The 16,403-nt window shown below is 38.9% G+C and overlaps 2 protein-coding genes across 3 annotated transcripts in view; one reads left to right on the top strand and one right to left on the bottom strand.

Annotated features, from left to right (window-relative positions):
* Positions 1-16,403, top strand: part of LOC128685456 (glutamyl aminopeptidase-like) — a 626,129-nt gene that overhangs the window by 86,089 nt on the left and 523,637 nt on the right. The window lies entirely within an intron of this gene.
* Positions 1-16,403, bottom strand: part of LOC128685448 (kinetochore protein NDC80 homolog) — a 128,180-nt gene that overhangs the window by 36,260 nt on the left and 75,517 nt on the right. For both annotated transcript variants that reach the window (XM_070082227.1, XM_070082230.1), the window contains exons 3-4: positions 9,130-9,330; positions 8,182-8,383 (exon numbers count right to left, since the gene is read on the bottom strand). In XM_070082227.1, the coding sequence (XP_069938328.1) occupies positions 8,182-8,383; positions 9,130-9,330 (403 nt within the window). The remainder of the gene's footprint in view (positions 1-8,181; positions 8,384-9,129; positions 9,331-16,403) is intronic.

The following is a 16,403-nucleotide window of genomic DNA, read 5'->3' as shown; positions in this document are numbered from 1 at the left end:
AAGACGGTGATTATGTATGAGTGATGATAAAATTGCTGAACGATAATGAGTTTTTTCTTTCTTTTTGGGTCACCCTGCCTCAGTGGGAAATGGGCAAAATATACAAAAAAAAAAAAAAAAAAAAAAAAAGTAAAGTAATGAATGTACTGTGTATGAATTTTATCGCTCAGGAGCGCTTTAAATGTTGTGGTATATTATATGTGGGTGGGGTGTCCTGGCTGGCTACCATACCTCCTACACCTGACTTACTACAAATAAATAATACTCACCTCTCATGCTATATTAACCCTTTCAGGGTTTCGGCTGTACTAGTACAGCTTACATACCAGGGTTTTTGACGTACTAGTACGCCTAAATTCTAGCGCCCTCAAATCTAATGAGAGAAAACTGGTAGGCCTACATATAAAAGAATGGGTCTATGAGGTCAGTGTGCGCGGTTTTTGGATTAAAATAGCGACTCTGCACTGTATTTTCGTAAGGTTGTTATTGTTGTATTCTAGTTTTCCTGGTCTCATTTTATAGAATGGAAAACATATTACAGAAATTGAGATGATTTTGACTGGTTTTACAAAGAAAACTACCTTGAAATTGCGCTCAAAGTAGCAGAAATGTTCGATTTTTACCAAAGTTCAAAAGTAAACAAATCATGCTATGCATCCAATACACGTCAACTGGCGAGTCTAATATTCTTTCACGAGTGTGCTGATAATATTTATACCATTTCTACACCAATGCAGTAGTCTGCATAACAGTAAATCTTCTATTTTTTTGTGAGAATAAAACTTCAAAGTGGAAAGCAAAAGAATGTAAGAGGGGTATGGGGATGTGACTAATGAGCAGAGGAAATGTTATTTTAGTGCCAGGAATGTCTTTCTTGTTTATTCTGGACCCTATTTGGAAATTGGCATCTTTTGAAATTTGTGTGAAATTGGCAAAATTGCTAAATTATGACCACTGTATTGGATAGTTGAAATTGGTAAATGGGTGGTTTCTTGTACTTATTCGATAGAAAAAATGGAGTTCTAGCAAAATAGTTATGATTTTTGTTGACAAGTACACTGGAATTGGCCAAATATAGGGCTCAAAGTGAGCAAAATCGCCGATGAGTAAACATCGTCGAGACCGATAACTTCGAGAGAGCATAATTCCGTAAGTTTTCCATCAAATTTCATACTTTTAGTGTCATTATGATCGGCAGAAGATTCTCTATCTTTTCATAAGAAAAAATATTTTTTTTTTTTTTTTTAAATTTGGCCGACCCTGAGAACAAGTCTCTGAGAGGGCCTGTCGACCCTGAAAGGGTTAAGCCCCTGAGGGTCCATACCCACAATCTGGAAATTCCCCACAGGGTCCAAGGAAGGCAGGAAGAAAAAAAAGAAAAAAAAAAACAAAAAGAAAGAAAAAGAAAAAGAAAAAAGAAAAAGAAAAAACACTTACGAAATGGAAGACAACCTTTTTCTGAAGGTAATAAAAGAAAATGCACAAAATTTGATGGAAAATTTACGAAATTAAGCTCTCGCGAATTTTGTTGCATCAGCAACATTTACGAATCAGTGATTTTGTCCACTTTGACTCCCGTTTTAGGCCAATTACATTTTTTCCATTTTACCAAATTCTTTGCTAATTCACTAGTACATATATATTACTTCAATTTTAACCGATTGAGCACAAGAAATCGCCTACTAATCAACTGTATCAAATACCAATACAGTGATCGGAAATTGGTAATTTGGCCAATTTTACACAAAGTTCAAAATATTCCAATTTCGAATTGGGTCCAGAATAAACAATGCAGGCATTCCTGGCAATAAAATAACATTTCCCCTGTTTATTAGTTACGTTTCCAGGCTTTACAAATTAATTCCACTAATTTTTTATTCACAATTAATTTTTACTCAAACCCAAAAAAAAAAATAGATTTACCATTATGCAGTATTGTAATAATAGTATAAATAATATCAGCGCATTCGTAAACATATACAGTGGACCCCCGGTATTCGATGGCATCGGTATTCGATAAATCCAGTATTCGATGCATTATATCGCAAAAAAATTTCCTCGGTATTCGATTGAAAACCCGGTATTCGATACGATTCGCATGAGACCTGTCCACGTGTGGCCTGAACTGCCCCGTGTGTGCCAGTGTTTACAAGCCAGCCAGTGTGCGCGCATCTAAGGATACATTCGGTACATTCCATATTATCCATATTATCACTGCTTGGTGCTTGTTTCTGCAAAGTAAGTCACCATGGGCCCCAAGAAAGCTTCTAGTGCCAACCCTGTGGTAAAAAGGGTGAGAATTAGTATGGAAATAAAGGAAGATTTTGAAGGGTTTGGGGCTAACCCTGAGAAGCCTATGCCAGTTGTGGACTACATTGTGCCTACTTCAAAAATTAAGGAAATGTGTGCACAGTGGATTAAAGTGAAAACCTTTATGGATGAAAATCTCCCTAACACAGCTATTGCAAGCCTTGCTGGTGACTATTACAATGACAATGTTGTGGCCCATTTTAGACAAATCGTAAAGGAACGGGAGGTACAGAGCTCTATGGACAGATTTGTTGTGCGACAGAGGTCCAGTGACTCTCAAGCTGGTCCTAGTGGCATTAAAAGAAGGGAAGTAACCCCGGAAAAGGACTTGCTACCTCAAGTCCTAATGGAAGGGGATTCCCCTTCTAAACACTAACACCTCTCCCCTCCTCCCATCCCATCAATCATCACCAGATCTTCATTAAAGGTAAGTGTCAATTATTTTATGTTATTGTAATTATTCTATTGCATTAACCCTTTGAGGGTCGACAGGCCCTCTCCGAAACTCGTTCTCAGGGTCGGCCAAATTTCAAAAAAAAAAAAAAATTATTTTTTCTTATGAAAAAATAGAGTTTTTTTTCTAAACATTATAGGATAAACAAAAAAAATTTAACATCAATACTTACGGAGATATGGATGCATGAAGTTTGCAGAAAATGAGCCGCGTATGGCAACAGCGGCGACTGCCGCTCACCCGGTAAACTTTAGTTTACTTGTATTTGAAGGTTTGTTGTTTTTTCCACTATTTTATTTTTTCACATAACTTATGTGGCCTATGAGACCAAAGTAAGGTGCAATGTACATATATACACTCGTTGTATACAACACAATAAGCACACAAACATAATTATCAATATATTGTTTACAAAACTTGTTTACAAAAACAAACAATACAAAACATTGTTTATTATTATTGTTCTATAATATATATACCAATATACAGTCACTGAACATATTCCTATTAGTTCTGCAGCTTGTGGAACTCTGAAACATGGTGTCATACACAATGGTGTTTTATCTTTCTCCCTCATTCTATCTCTTTCAATCTGTCTCTCTCTTTCTATCTGTCTGTCTATCTCTGTCTCACAGGTACACATAAATACAAGTATACATAGTATAAATTACCTAGGATAACCCAAGAAATCCAGACAAAGTGCTATAATCTGCTTGAAGATGTGAGTAAAAGTGATGACACAGTCTTGTGGCTCTCTGAGACAGAGAGCTAGACGGATAGACAGATAGACAGGGAGCTTGACAGACAGACAAATAGACAGACAGAAATGTTAGTGTACCAGTACCAGTGTACTAGTGTTCCACCCTCCTCCTCCTCTTCTTCCTCTTCCCCCTACTCTTCCTCATACTCTTCCTCTTCCTCCTACTCTTCCTCTTCCTCCTACTCTTCCTCTTCCTCCTACTCTTCCTCTTCCTCCTACTCTTCCTCCTCCTCCTCTTCTTCCTCCTCCTCTTCTTCCTCTTCCTCCTCCTCCTCTTCCCCCTAATCTTCCTCCTACTATTCCTCTTCCTCCTCCTCTTCCTCTTATTCCTCTTCCTCCTACTCTTCCTCTTCCTCCTCCTCCTCCTCTTCTTCCTCTTCCCCCTACTCTTCCTCCTCCTCGTCCATAGTGTAAATTACAAGGAGTCGGCAGCTGTCAAAGTGACATATTGGCTCATTACTCTTTCCCCCTCCGGCCTGTCAAAACAATGGGGTCGGATGGTGCTTCCCCTCCTCCATTTTATCTAATTATCTTTCTCCCTCATTCTATCTATCTATCTCTGTCTCACAGATACACATAAATACAAGTATACATAGTATAAATTACCTAGGATAACCCAAGAAACCCAGACAAAGTGCTATACTCTGCTTGAAGATGTGAGTAAAAGTGATGACGCAGTCTTGTGGCTCTCTGAGACAGAGAGCTAGATGGATAGACAGGGAGCTTGACAGACAGGCAAATAGACAGACAGAAATGTTAGTATACCAGCAAAAACAAAGGGAGGGCGATGTTCATCTCATCTTTTGGCATCAGCTCTACCCTCATTTACCCTCATCAAACGTCAGCACTTATCAGATGTTATCTCCCCTTATCTTGTTACTGTCATGGGTGAACATTTATTATTACATATTATTATTATTACCTATTATTATTATTATGTATTATTATTATTATGTATTATTATTATTATGTATTATTATTATTATGTATTATTATTATTATGTATTATTATTATGTATTATTGTTATCATTACGTATTCTTCTTCTTCCTCCTCCTCCTCCTCCTCCTCTTCCTCCTCCTCCTCTTCTTCCTCCTCCTCCTCCTCTTCTTCTTCCTCCTCCTCCTCTTCTTCTTCCTCCTCCTCCTCCTCCTCCTCTTCTTCTTCCTCCTCCTCCTCCTCTGCCTCCTCCTCCTCCTCCTCTTGCCTCCTCCTCCTCTTGCCTCCTCCTCCTCTTGCCTCCTCCTCCTCTGCCTCCTCCTCCTCTGCCTCCTCCTCCTCTGCCTCCTCCTCCTCCTCCATTCTTGGAACAAGTTTGAAGAGCTTGTAGTTCATAATCACTATCATTATCATCACCAATGCTCACATCTGAGTCTGGGATTTTGGAAAATAGGAGTTTCCTCTTTGATTCTGGTACAATTGAACGACGGCCCAGCACCAGAGGTGGAAGGCTGTGGGTTGTCTGGGTTTTCCTCACTATTACCCATATTATGGTCATTAGTTTCGGTCAAAACCTCACCAGAACCTTGAAACTCATCTTCACTGTCACTTCCATCTGTATTAGAACTGTCACCGGGGAACAAAAGTGTCCCAATTCGCCGAGGAGTGAGGAACTTCTTACCGCAGGGCACGGTGGAAATTGTGTACTATGATGGCATTCCCACAATGCACCACTGGGTCCCAGATTTTTTTCCTACTGCGCACACCCACCACACAGACCCATTCTCTCACATCTAGGCTTATCAGCCTTTTCCTGCGAGATTTGAGGCCGCTAGAATTTATGCGTACTAGTACGACAAAAACCCCTACGCGTAAGACGTACTAGTACGACCAAAACCCTCAAAGGGTTAAACTTAATATTTCATGTAATATAATTTTTTTTTCATACTTTTGGGTGTCTTGCACGGATTAATTTGATTTCCATTATTTCTTATGAGGAAAATTGATTCGGTTCTCGATATTATCGGTATTCGATGAGCTCTCAGGAACGGATTAATATCGAATACCGGGGGTCCACTGTACATATTAGACCCACCAGGTAGACAAATGACATCATTTGTTTACTCTTGAACATCGGCAAAAATCTAATCTTTTTGCTACTTAGAGCTAATTTTCATGCCATTTTCAGTACAGCCTCTCCTCACTTAGCGTCGTACTCGTTTACCGACGAATCGGACTTACGACGGGCTCTCTGACCAGTATGCTTACCTATATAATGGCCTGGCGGCTAAAGCTCTCACTTCACACGGTTAGGGCCTGGGTTCAATTCCCAGCCAGGGTAGAAACATTAGGCGTGTTTCTTTACACCTGTTGTCTATGTTCACCCATCAGTGAAATGGGTACCTGGGTGTTAGCCAACTGGTGGGGGTTGCATCCTGGGACAAAACTGACCTAATTTGCCCAAAATGCTCTGCATAACAGGTGATTTTCTATACAATAGTATGTCACTGATGTCAACTAGGATTGTAAACCTTGTACATGTCCTTGTAGTAAATAAAATTATTATTATTTTTTATTAACACACTGGCCGATTCCCACCAAGGCAGGGTGGCCCAAAAAACAAAAACTTTCACCATCATTCACTCCATCACTGTCTTGCCAGAAGGGTGCTTTACACTACAGTTTTTAAACTGCAACATTAACACCCCTCCTTCAGAGTGCAGGCACTGCACTTCCCATCTCCAGGACTCAAGTCCGGCCTGCCAGTTTCCCTGAACCCCTTCATAAATGTTACTTTGCTCACACTCCAGAGCTGATTTCCTCAATTCTGTTTATTACAATATACAGTACAATGCTGTATAAATATTTAAAAATATACCAGAAATGTTTTAAATGGTGCAAAGGTAACAATAAAACAATATCAAAGAAGGCCGACACAAACCCACTACCATTACAGTATGCTCCTCACTTAGCGACGAATTCGTCTACTGACACGGTCTTAAGAACGAAACTCCGTCGTTAAGTGAGGAGAGGCTGTATTAAAATCAAAATCATCTATTTCTTTAATTTTTTTTTTCACAAGTCGGCTGTCTCCCACCGAGGCAAGGTGACCCAAAAAGAAAGAAAATCCCCAAAAAGAAAATACTTTCATCATCATTCAACACTTTCACCTCACTCACACATAATCACTGTTTTTGCAGAGGTGCTCAGAATACAACAGTTCAGAAGCATATACGTATAAAGATACACAACATATCCCTCCAAACTGCCAATATCCCAAACCCCTCCTTTAAAGTTCAAGCATTGTACTTCCCATTTCCAAGACTCGAGTCCGGCTATGTAAAAATAACCGGTTTCCCTGAATCCCTTTCACTAAATATTACCCTGTTCACACTAACAGCTCGTCAGGTCCCAAATACCATTCGTCACCATTCACTCCTATCTAACACACTCATGAACACTTGCTGGAAATCCAAGCCCCTCGCCCACAAAACCTCCTTTACCCCCTCCCTCCAACCTTTTCAAGGACGACCCCTTCCCCGCCTTCCTTCCCCTACAGATTTATTCGCTCTCCACGTCATTCTACTTTGATCCATTCTTTCTAAATGACCAAACCACCTCAACAACCCGTCTTCTGCCTTCTGACTAATACTTTTATTAACTCCACACCTACTAATTTCCACACTCTGAATTTTCTGCATAATATTTACACCACGCATTGCCCTTAGACAGGACATCTCCAATGCCTCCAACGGCCTCCTCGCTGCAGCATTTACAACCCAAGCTTCACACCCATATAAGGGTTGGTAATACTATTCTTTGCCTCCATAGACAATGTTTTTTGTCTCCACAGAAACCTCAACGCACCACTCGTCTTTTTTCCTTCATCAATTCTATGATTAACCTCATCCTTCATAAATCCATCCACTGATACGTCAACTCCCAAATATCTGAAAACATTCACTTTTTTAATATATCTTCCATTTTATTAAATGAGACCAAGAAACCACGAATATAAACTTAAAAAAAAAAAAATACAAAAATACATGGCAAAGTTGGTTTTAATCCAAAAACACAGTCTCAATTTTTTTCGTCATTATGCACTGCGTGCTGCAGGATTTATTTTGTATGGTGCACACTTACCAAATTGATGCATTCTCTCATATCCAGGCCTAAATTTACCACTCACAGTTTATCTGAATGAGCTGAGCTCATGGCATAGAACTACAGCATGGACCCTGGCTTCAAAGCCGTAGAACTATGGGATGGACCCTCTAAGACCCATCTCACAATGTGAATTTTACTTTTATTGTTTTTAATGCCTAGTTCTATTGGTAACTTAATACATGCTAGTGTAAACTTATTATCTGGCATTTTTTTTTTTTCAACAAGTCGGCCGTCTCCCACAGAGGCAGGGGTGACCCAAAAAGAAAGAAAATCCCCAAAAAGAAAATACTTTCATCATCATTCAACACTTTCACCTCACTCACACCTAATCACTGTTTTTGCAGAGGTGCTCAGAACACAACAGTTTAGAAGCATATACGTATAAAGATACATAACATATCCCTCCAAACTGCTAATATCTGGCATTTGTATGCATTTATAATGGGAAAAAAATGGCTTTCTGCTTTCCGGCAATGTCTGCTTTCCAGCAGCAGCCTGGAACCTGAAGTGCTGTATAAGTGGGGCCCTACTGTATATTGTACTGTACTTACACTGAAGATATTTCCAAAATCTTTGGTTGAAGGCGTGTGTAGACTACGCCGATTAACCTGGTGCTCATAGCCATGTTGAACAAGAAAATCAAGAATCTTGTCTATGCACTGATTCTTGAAGGCTGGATCATTAATGGGCCTGGTCTCCTTCCTGCTTACAGTACCCATTCCTGTGCTACGTGCCGTGTCTGTTGACATCTTGCTTTAAGAGGAAACAATGCTCAGACTCAGTTTAGTGTTGGTAAGAATGCCAAAATTCACAATACGTAAGCATGTTAATTTATCTTAAATTAATAATAAAGCTAAGTTCAAAACCTTATCCTGCTAAACAATAAACTACAACACTACAAACATACCAGATTCAGTTATTTTAGCATCACATAAGTAAAACAGTTATGCAAGAGCAATTTAAATATTTAATGGATTCTGAAATCAGTTTTCTATTTATTTGTGTATTATATGCAGAATGTTAAAGTACAATACTTCAACAACCCACCGTCTCGCTCATTGCAAATGTAGCAAAACAACAAAAAATTGTGTATAAAACTGTCCAATAAGACATTTTACAGATCATTATGGTTAACAAAATATTTAAGTCTCCATTAAATTTTCTGATATGCAAAAACAAGTGAGTATTAGGGAATGACACTACTACAGGATATAAGCCTGAAGATGGTTTAAGAAATAAATTGCAATCTTTTTCTTTCAACAAACCGGCCTTATCCCACTGAAGCAGGGTGACCCAAAAAGAAAAATGAAAATTTCTCTTTTTAACTTTAGTAATGTATACAGGAAAAAGGGTTACTAGCCCCTTGCTCCTGGCATGTTAGTCGACTCTTACAACATGCATGGCTTAAGGAGGAAAAATTCTGTTCCACTTCCCCATGGAGAATCAATTGAAATATATACGTATATTTAATTAAAAACAGTGTACAAGTACAAACGAACCTGCTAGCACTGGCGGGAGCTTGAAGAATATTACTGGATGGTCCACTATTTCTATTTGGGGTGAACCGCAATGAAGCCAAAGACAGCCGATTAAGACCTTCACTGCTCAAAGGCTTTAATCTGCTGCCCACGATCTTTGCGCTATCTGGTCGTAGTCCCTTGGCCATGAATGATTTCCGCGCTTGTTGACCCATACTTTGTCTATAAGATAACACAAATAACATTAGGAAAATTTATTTAACCCTTTGACTGTCACAACCCCAAATCCTGAGGTGTCTCCTGGTGTCACAAAATACTTGGAAAAAAAAAATTATTTTTTCTTTTGAAATGATAGAGAATCTTTTCCCGATGGTAATGGCACCAAAAGTACGAAATTTGATAGAAAATTTACGGAATTACGCTTTAGCAAAGTTAGCAATCTCAGCGATATTTATGAATCAGCGATTTCACCCACTGAGCAATATTTTCGACTAATTCCACTGTTCCAATCGACCAAACTCATAGCTATTTCTTTAGAACTCCATTTATTCTATTGATCGAGTACAAGAAACTGCCCATTTACCTATTTCAACTACCCAATAAAGTTGTCAGAAATTGGCAATTTGGCCAATTTCATGCAAATTAAAAAATATGCCAATTTCAAAATAGGGTCCAGAATGAACAATGCAGACATTCCTGGCTCTAAAATAACATTTTCTTCGTTCATCAGTCATGTCTCCAGGCCCCTCTGATATTACTCTTGCTTGCTATTTTGAATTTTTATTCAAACAAAAAATAGAAGATTTACTGTTATGCAGACTACTGCAATACTGTAATAATTGCACAAATAATGTCAACCCATTCATGACTGCATATCAGAATGGCTAGTTGGACATTTATTGGACAATGACGTCATTTGTTTACTCTTGAACATTGGCAAAAATCAAACATTTCCCCTACTTTGAGCTCCATTTTAAGGTCCTTTTCATAGTAAAATCAATCAAAATCACCTCCATTTCTATAATATGTTTTCCATTCTATCAAATGTGACTACGAAAATGTGAATATAACCATAAAAACTATACGAAAATATACCTAAAAGTCGGCGTTTTAATCCAAAAAAACACGGCCAGTTTTTTTTTTTCTCGTTATGCACTGCTTGCTGCAGGATTTTTTTTATATTGCACACACTGACCACACAGACTTATTCTCTCACATGTGGGCCTCCCAGCTTTCTCCTGCTTGATTTGAAGCCACTAGAATTTTTGAGTACAGTATATATACGTCAAACACATTGGCTCGTAAGACATACATATATGACCGAAATAGTCAAAGGGTTACCTTTGATATACCTTTGAAGAATTTCGAGAGTATATCTACTCTCTGAGCCCGGCCATGGGCCAGGCTCGTCTAGTGCTCGCCTGGTCAACCAGGCTGTTGCTGCTGGAGGCCCACTGCCCCACATATCCATCACAGCCTGGTTGATATGGCACCTGATGAAGATACTTGTCTAGTTTCCTCTTGAAGGCTTCAACACTTGTTCCAGCAGTGTTTCTGATATCTTCTGGTAAGATGTTGAAAAGTCTGGGACCCTGGATGTTGATACAGTGTTCCCTTATTGTCAGCACCGCACCCCTGCTCCTCACTGGGTTTATTTTACACTTCCTCCCATATCTCTCACTCCAGTATGTTATGGCAGTGTGCAGATTTGGGACCAAGCCCTCGAGTACCTTCCAGGTATATATTATGTACCTCTCTCTCTCCTCCGCTCCAATGAGTACATGTTCAAGACTTGCAGGCGTTCCCAGTAGTTTAGGTGCTTTACTGGCTCAATGTGAGCCGTAAACGATCTCTCTACATGTATTTGTTCCAGCTCCGATATTTCTCCTGCCCTGAACGGGGCCGTCAGCACTGAGCAATATTCTAAGTGAGGGAGCACTAGCGATTTGAAGAGTGCCACCATCGGCATTGTTTCCCTTGTTTTGAAAGTCCTCAATACCCACCCAGTCATCTTCCTGGCTGTCGTGATCTTTGTCTTATTATCAGAAGGATGTCTAGAACACAGATACAGTAGGGCCCCCATATCCGCTGGGGATACGTTCCAAGAACCTGCCGTGGATACCGAAACCATGGATAGTAGCAAACCTTGTAAGTCGTATATGTACCTACTATGAAGTTTAATTGATAAATTCTGCACAATAAGTGGAGAATTATTCACGGCTTCCCTTTGACTTTAAAGAACTGCCCGATTCTCTACTTTTGCGCTTTGGGGCCATTATTATGCAAAATTAAGAGGCATTTTTGGGCCACAGTAAATCGTGAATAACTGAAACCGCAGATACTGAATCAGTGTATACAGGGGTTCCACTGAATTTTATTTTATTTCATTTAGTTAGAGCTCTTCTCGCATATTCTGAAGAGAAGTTGCAAAAGTTGGTGGAGGAATTTGGGAGGATACAGAAAGGCCCCACTTATACAGCAGGTTAGTTTGGGTTACCACTGTAAAGTGAAACATAGCCTTTTTTTCACTTTCAAATGCAGACAAAAGCCTGGTAACATGTTTACACTATCATATAATAAGCGAGCAACATAACTAGGCCTAAAAAATGCCTCAAGAAGCAAAAAAGATCTCATTTTGCCTACATGATGAGACATCAATAAACAACCTAAAACTAGCACTAGGTGTCACTGACTGGCAGAGAGCTAAATGACAGTAATAATATCGATAAAGATGTCAAATTTTTTTTACATAAAACCCTAAAACTCTATAACAAGCATTGTCCAATCAAAACGAAACAGATCACAGAAAAGAGACTAAACAGCCCGTGGCTAACAAAAAGTATCCTCAAATCTATTAATAAAAAACACCAAATGGAAAAACAGTTCAGATTAGGCCTAATTACTAAAGAATTTACTAAAAGATACACATAAATACTAACAAAACTAATACGAAAATCAAAGCAAAAGTATTATGATAATAGATTTCGTGAAATGAAAGGTGATCTGAAAAGTACCTGGCAAACCCTCTCCAAATTTTGGGCTCTAGGAAACCGTCTGGAAAGAGATAAACTTAACTAAACCAGATGAACCTCACATACAACCTGTAGACACAGCTGACAAATTTAATGTCTTCTTCTCTACTGTAGGATCAAAGCTAGCAAGTCAAATTCCTAGCTCAAATACCCAGCCGAGTGAGTACCTCACTGGCAACTACCCAAATACTCTTTCTAGCTCCAATTCCACTGAAGTCTCACTTGTCATCAAGTCATTAAAGTACAAAGCACGTGATCTAGATAACTTGCCACCATTCATATACAAAAAAGCTGCACTTGAACTGTCACCCATTATTACAACAATGTTTAACAAATCTACAGCATCCTCAACCTTACCATCTATACTCAAGACAGCAAGGGTCACCCCAATCCACAAAGGTGGAGATCCAACTGATTTAAACAACTTTAGACCCATACCAAACTTGCCCTTACTTTCAAAGATATTTAAGAAAAAAATACACAAGCAACTTTACTCCTACCTTACATCCAACAACATACTTAACCCATGCCAGTTTGGGTTTAGACCAAAAAAAAAAAGTACGAATGACTATTATACAAATGCTTGAATTAATATACACAGCTCTTGAGAAAAATGAATATCCTCTGGGGCTCTTTATCGACCTACGAAAAGTGTTTGACACAGTGAACCACAATCTCTTGCACCTCAAACTGAATCATTACGGAATCAGAGGACATTCTCTGGACTACCTAAAATCCTCTCTTAATGACAGACACCAGTATGTACGTATATGCAAATGGAGTCAACTCCACTATCCAACCTGTAGCTGTAGGAGTACCCCAGGGTAGTGTCCTAGGCCCACTCCTCTCTCTCATCTACATCAATGATCTCCCCAATGCATTCCAATTTCTTAAACCAGTTCTATTCACAGATGACACTACATATGTCTACTCCCATTCAGACCCAGCTGTGCTTGGAAACACTGTAAACAATGAACTGCTAAAGATATATGCTTAGATGGTGACCAACAAACTACCTCTCAACATGGAAAAAACATACTTCATGCTGTTTAGCAACAGGGGCTCAAATATCCAACTTAACATATTGTTAAATCATTCCCCTATATCAAGACACACGGAGGGCAAATTTCTAGGTCTTCTTGACTGTAATCTTAAATTTCATTCCCATACCTGTCACATAGCCAAGAAAATTTCCAAATCAGTAGGAATCCTTTCCAAGATATAATACTATGTACCACAAACGACTCTCCTAACCCTGTACCACTCTCTAATATATCCTTACCTCACCTATGGTATTTGTGCCTGGGGCTCAACCACAGCCTACAACCTTAGACCCTTAATAATCCAACAAAAAGCTGCTGTGCAGATGATAACCAGCTCCTGTGCTAGACAGCACACCCGACCACTTTTCAAAAGACTCAACTTGCTAAATATACATACTAGACATGCACTCTTTCTTGTGCCTACTACATATAAAGAACATTAAACTCCACTGTAAACCCTCCCCTAAAACTACTCCTAGACAGCTACAACAGAATGCACAGCCACAATACAAGGCATAAGGCACCTTTCAACATCCCTCGAGTCAGTCTCTTACTATGCAAGAACGCTATTTATTTATTTATTTTATGTCTTTGCAAACAGTACATTGAGATTTTATATTTACAATAGTGGGTTGCAATGCAAAGAGAGCCTCTATTATGCCTAGGCATTATGGGCCAACTTAACATTAATGGCTTACAGACTACTTAACACTAAGGATTTTATCATAGTTGTACAGTAGGACAGTAATTATTTCATAGTTGAACAGTAGATTATTAATTATAAGTGAATTAAATTTGTATAAGACAAATGATATATTCATAGTCTAAAATGCTTTTTGTGAAAACAATGGTTCAATTATATTCCTGTCAACAATGGATAAAAGGTTCAAAGTGATTGTTGAAGTTATGATGTGGGAGTACATAGGCGAGTATGTGTGTACTGAGTACAGTAGGGCCCCACTTACACGGCAGGTTAGGTTCCAGGCTACCGCCGTAAAGTGGAAATCGCTGTAAAGTGGAACACACTTTTTTCCCCTTAAAAATGCATACAAATACTAGATAACAAGTTTACACTAACATATATTAAGTTAGCAAAAGAACTAGGCATCAAAAAACAATAAAAAAGTACAATACACACATAGTGCACTCATTACTTACCTTAAAATATTTATAGTCTTAATCTAGGGTGAGACAAGTAGTATTTATTGTAAGAAATGAAGTGTGGTGTGTATGGTAGTCACCCGGGCTACCATACCAGGCCACCCCACCTACACAATATTCTATTACATTTAAGCATCCCAGAGCGATAAAATGCATATACAGTTTACTCGTTACTTACCTTAAAATATTTGTAGTCTTAATCTAGGGTGAGATGAGTAGTATTTATTGTAAGAAATGAAGTGTGGTGAGTATGGTAGTCAGCCAGGCTACCATACCAGGCCATTCCACCTACACATACTATTCTATGATATTTAAGCATCCCAGAGTGATAAAATGCATATACAGTTCAGTCATTACTTATCATACCCCCGGCCGGGATTGAACCCGTGGTCATAGTCTCAAAACTCCAGCCCGTCGTGTTAGCCACGATTTCTTAAGTCAGTCATTACTTACCTTAAAATATTTGTAGCCTTAATAAGTAGGGTCAGAGGTGAGTAAACGAGATAAAACGAATAAAATAGAGAATGAGTACATGAAAGAGGACACGCGCAGAGTTATGTAAACAAACCTAGCGAACGTAAGTTTTGTAAATAAAGTGTACACATCTGGTTTGTGTACAAGTTACATTGTGTACAAGTTGTATCTACATTGATACGGTAGAATAAATAAAGAAGAACACTCCCATTCTCATGTAACACCATTTTTAGAAGAAATGACGCTCTGAGTGAAGGAAGTGGAAACAAGTCACTCTGACTTTTTTGGGTTATCCTAGGTTCTCTACACATATGTTATTATGTATGATAATCTGTAACTGTATTTGTGTATACCTGAATACTTACTTACATACATACGAAAGGAATAAATTTCTACAGTTACCCCCAGTAACACATTTTCTCATGTTAGACTAGGGAAAATGTTATTCTTGCCGTCACTTGTACAAGTTATCTGGCTACGACATCTCATATTTATGTTTATTTATTCTATTGTGGGGTGTATTTATCATCTTTATATGTTATGTATCATGTTTATTATATAATTTTGAAAAAAATATCATGGATGGATTAATGAAAAAGTGTATATTAATGTAAAACAGTGGTCCCTCAATAATCGTCCGGCCTGAAAGTCGTCCATTTCGGAAATACAGTGGACCCCCGGTTAACGATATTTTTTCACTCCAGAAGTATGTTCAGGTGCCAGTACTGACCGAATTTGTTCCCATAAGAAATATTGTGAAGTAGATTAGTCCATTTCAGACCCCCAAACATACACGTACAAACGCACTTACATAAATACACTTACATAATTGGTCACATTCGGAGGTAATCGTTATGCGGGGGTCCACTGTAGTCCCGTTATTTCGTCTAAACATTGGCTCGCAAATGGTCCGTTAACTCTCTAATCGTTCTTCGTCCAGGACGCGTACTCATGCTCTGAGCCGCCTGGGCCTGCCTTCCCAGCCAGTGTGCCATTGTTTACCAGTGAGCGACAGTCCCCTCACTTGCTCCTACGAAATATTTCATAATATTCCATTGATTTTAGTGCTTGCAAGTGCTAAATAAGCTACCATGGGTCCAAAGAAAGCTCCTAGTGCCAAGCCTTTGGTAAAGAAGGTGAGAAATACGATTGAATTTAAGAAAAACATCATTGAACAATAGGAAAGTGGCGTGCGTGTGGGCAAACTGGCCAGGATGTATAACAAATCCAGTATACAACCATATCTTCTATCATAGCCAAGAAAAAGGAAATCAAGAACGCTGTTGTTGCAAAGGGGGTAAATATGCTGACAAAAATGAGATCACCAGTACTCGAAGATGTTGAGAAGTTATTATTGGTGTGGATAAACGAGAAACAATTAGCAGGAGATAGTCTTATGACGTCGATTATTTGTGAAAAGGCTAGGCAGTTGCACGACGATTTGGTAAAGAAATTGCCTGCAACTAGTGGTGATGTGAGTGAATTTAAGGCCAGCAAAGGCTGGTTTGAGAGATTTAAGAAGCGTACTGGCATACACAGTGTGGTAAGGCATGGTGAGGCTGCCAGTTCTGACAACAAAGCGGCT

The sequence above is a fragment of the Cherax quadricarinatus genome, chromosome 1, assembly GCF_038502225.1.
Source record: "Cherax quadricarinatus isolate ZL_2023a chromosome 1, ASM3850222v1, whole genome shotgun sequence".
Classification (NCBI taxonomy): domain Eukaryota; kingdom Metazoa; phylum Arthropoda; class Malacostraca; order Decapoda; family Parastacidae; genus Cherax; species Cherax quadricarinatus.
This window is presented reverse-complemented; position numbering and strand designations above follow the sequence as displayed.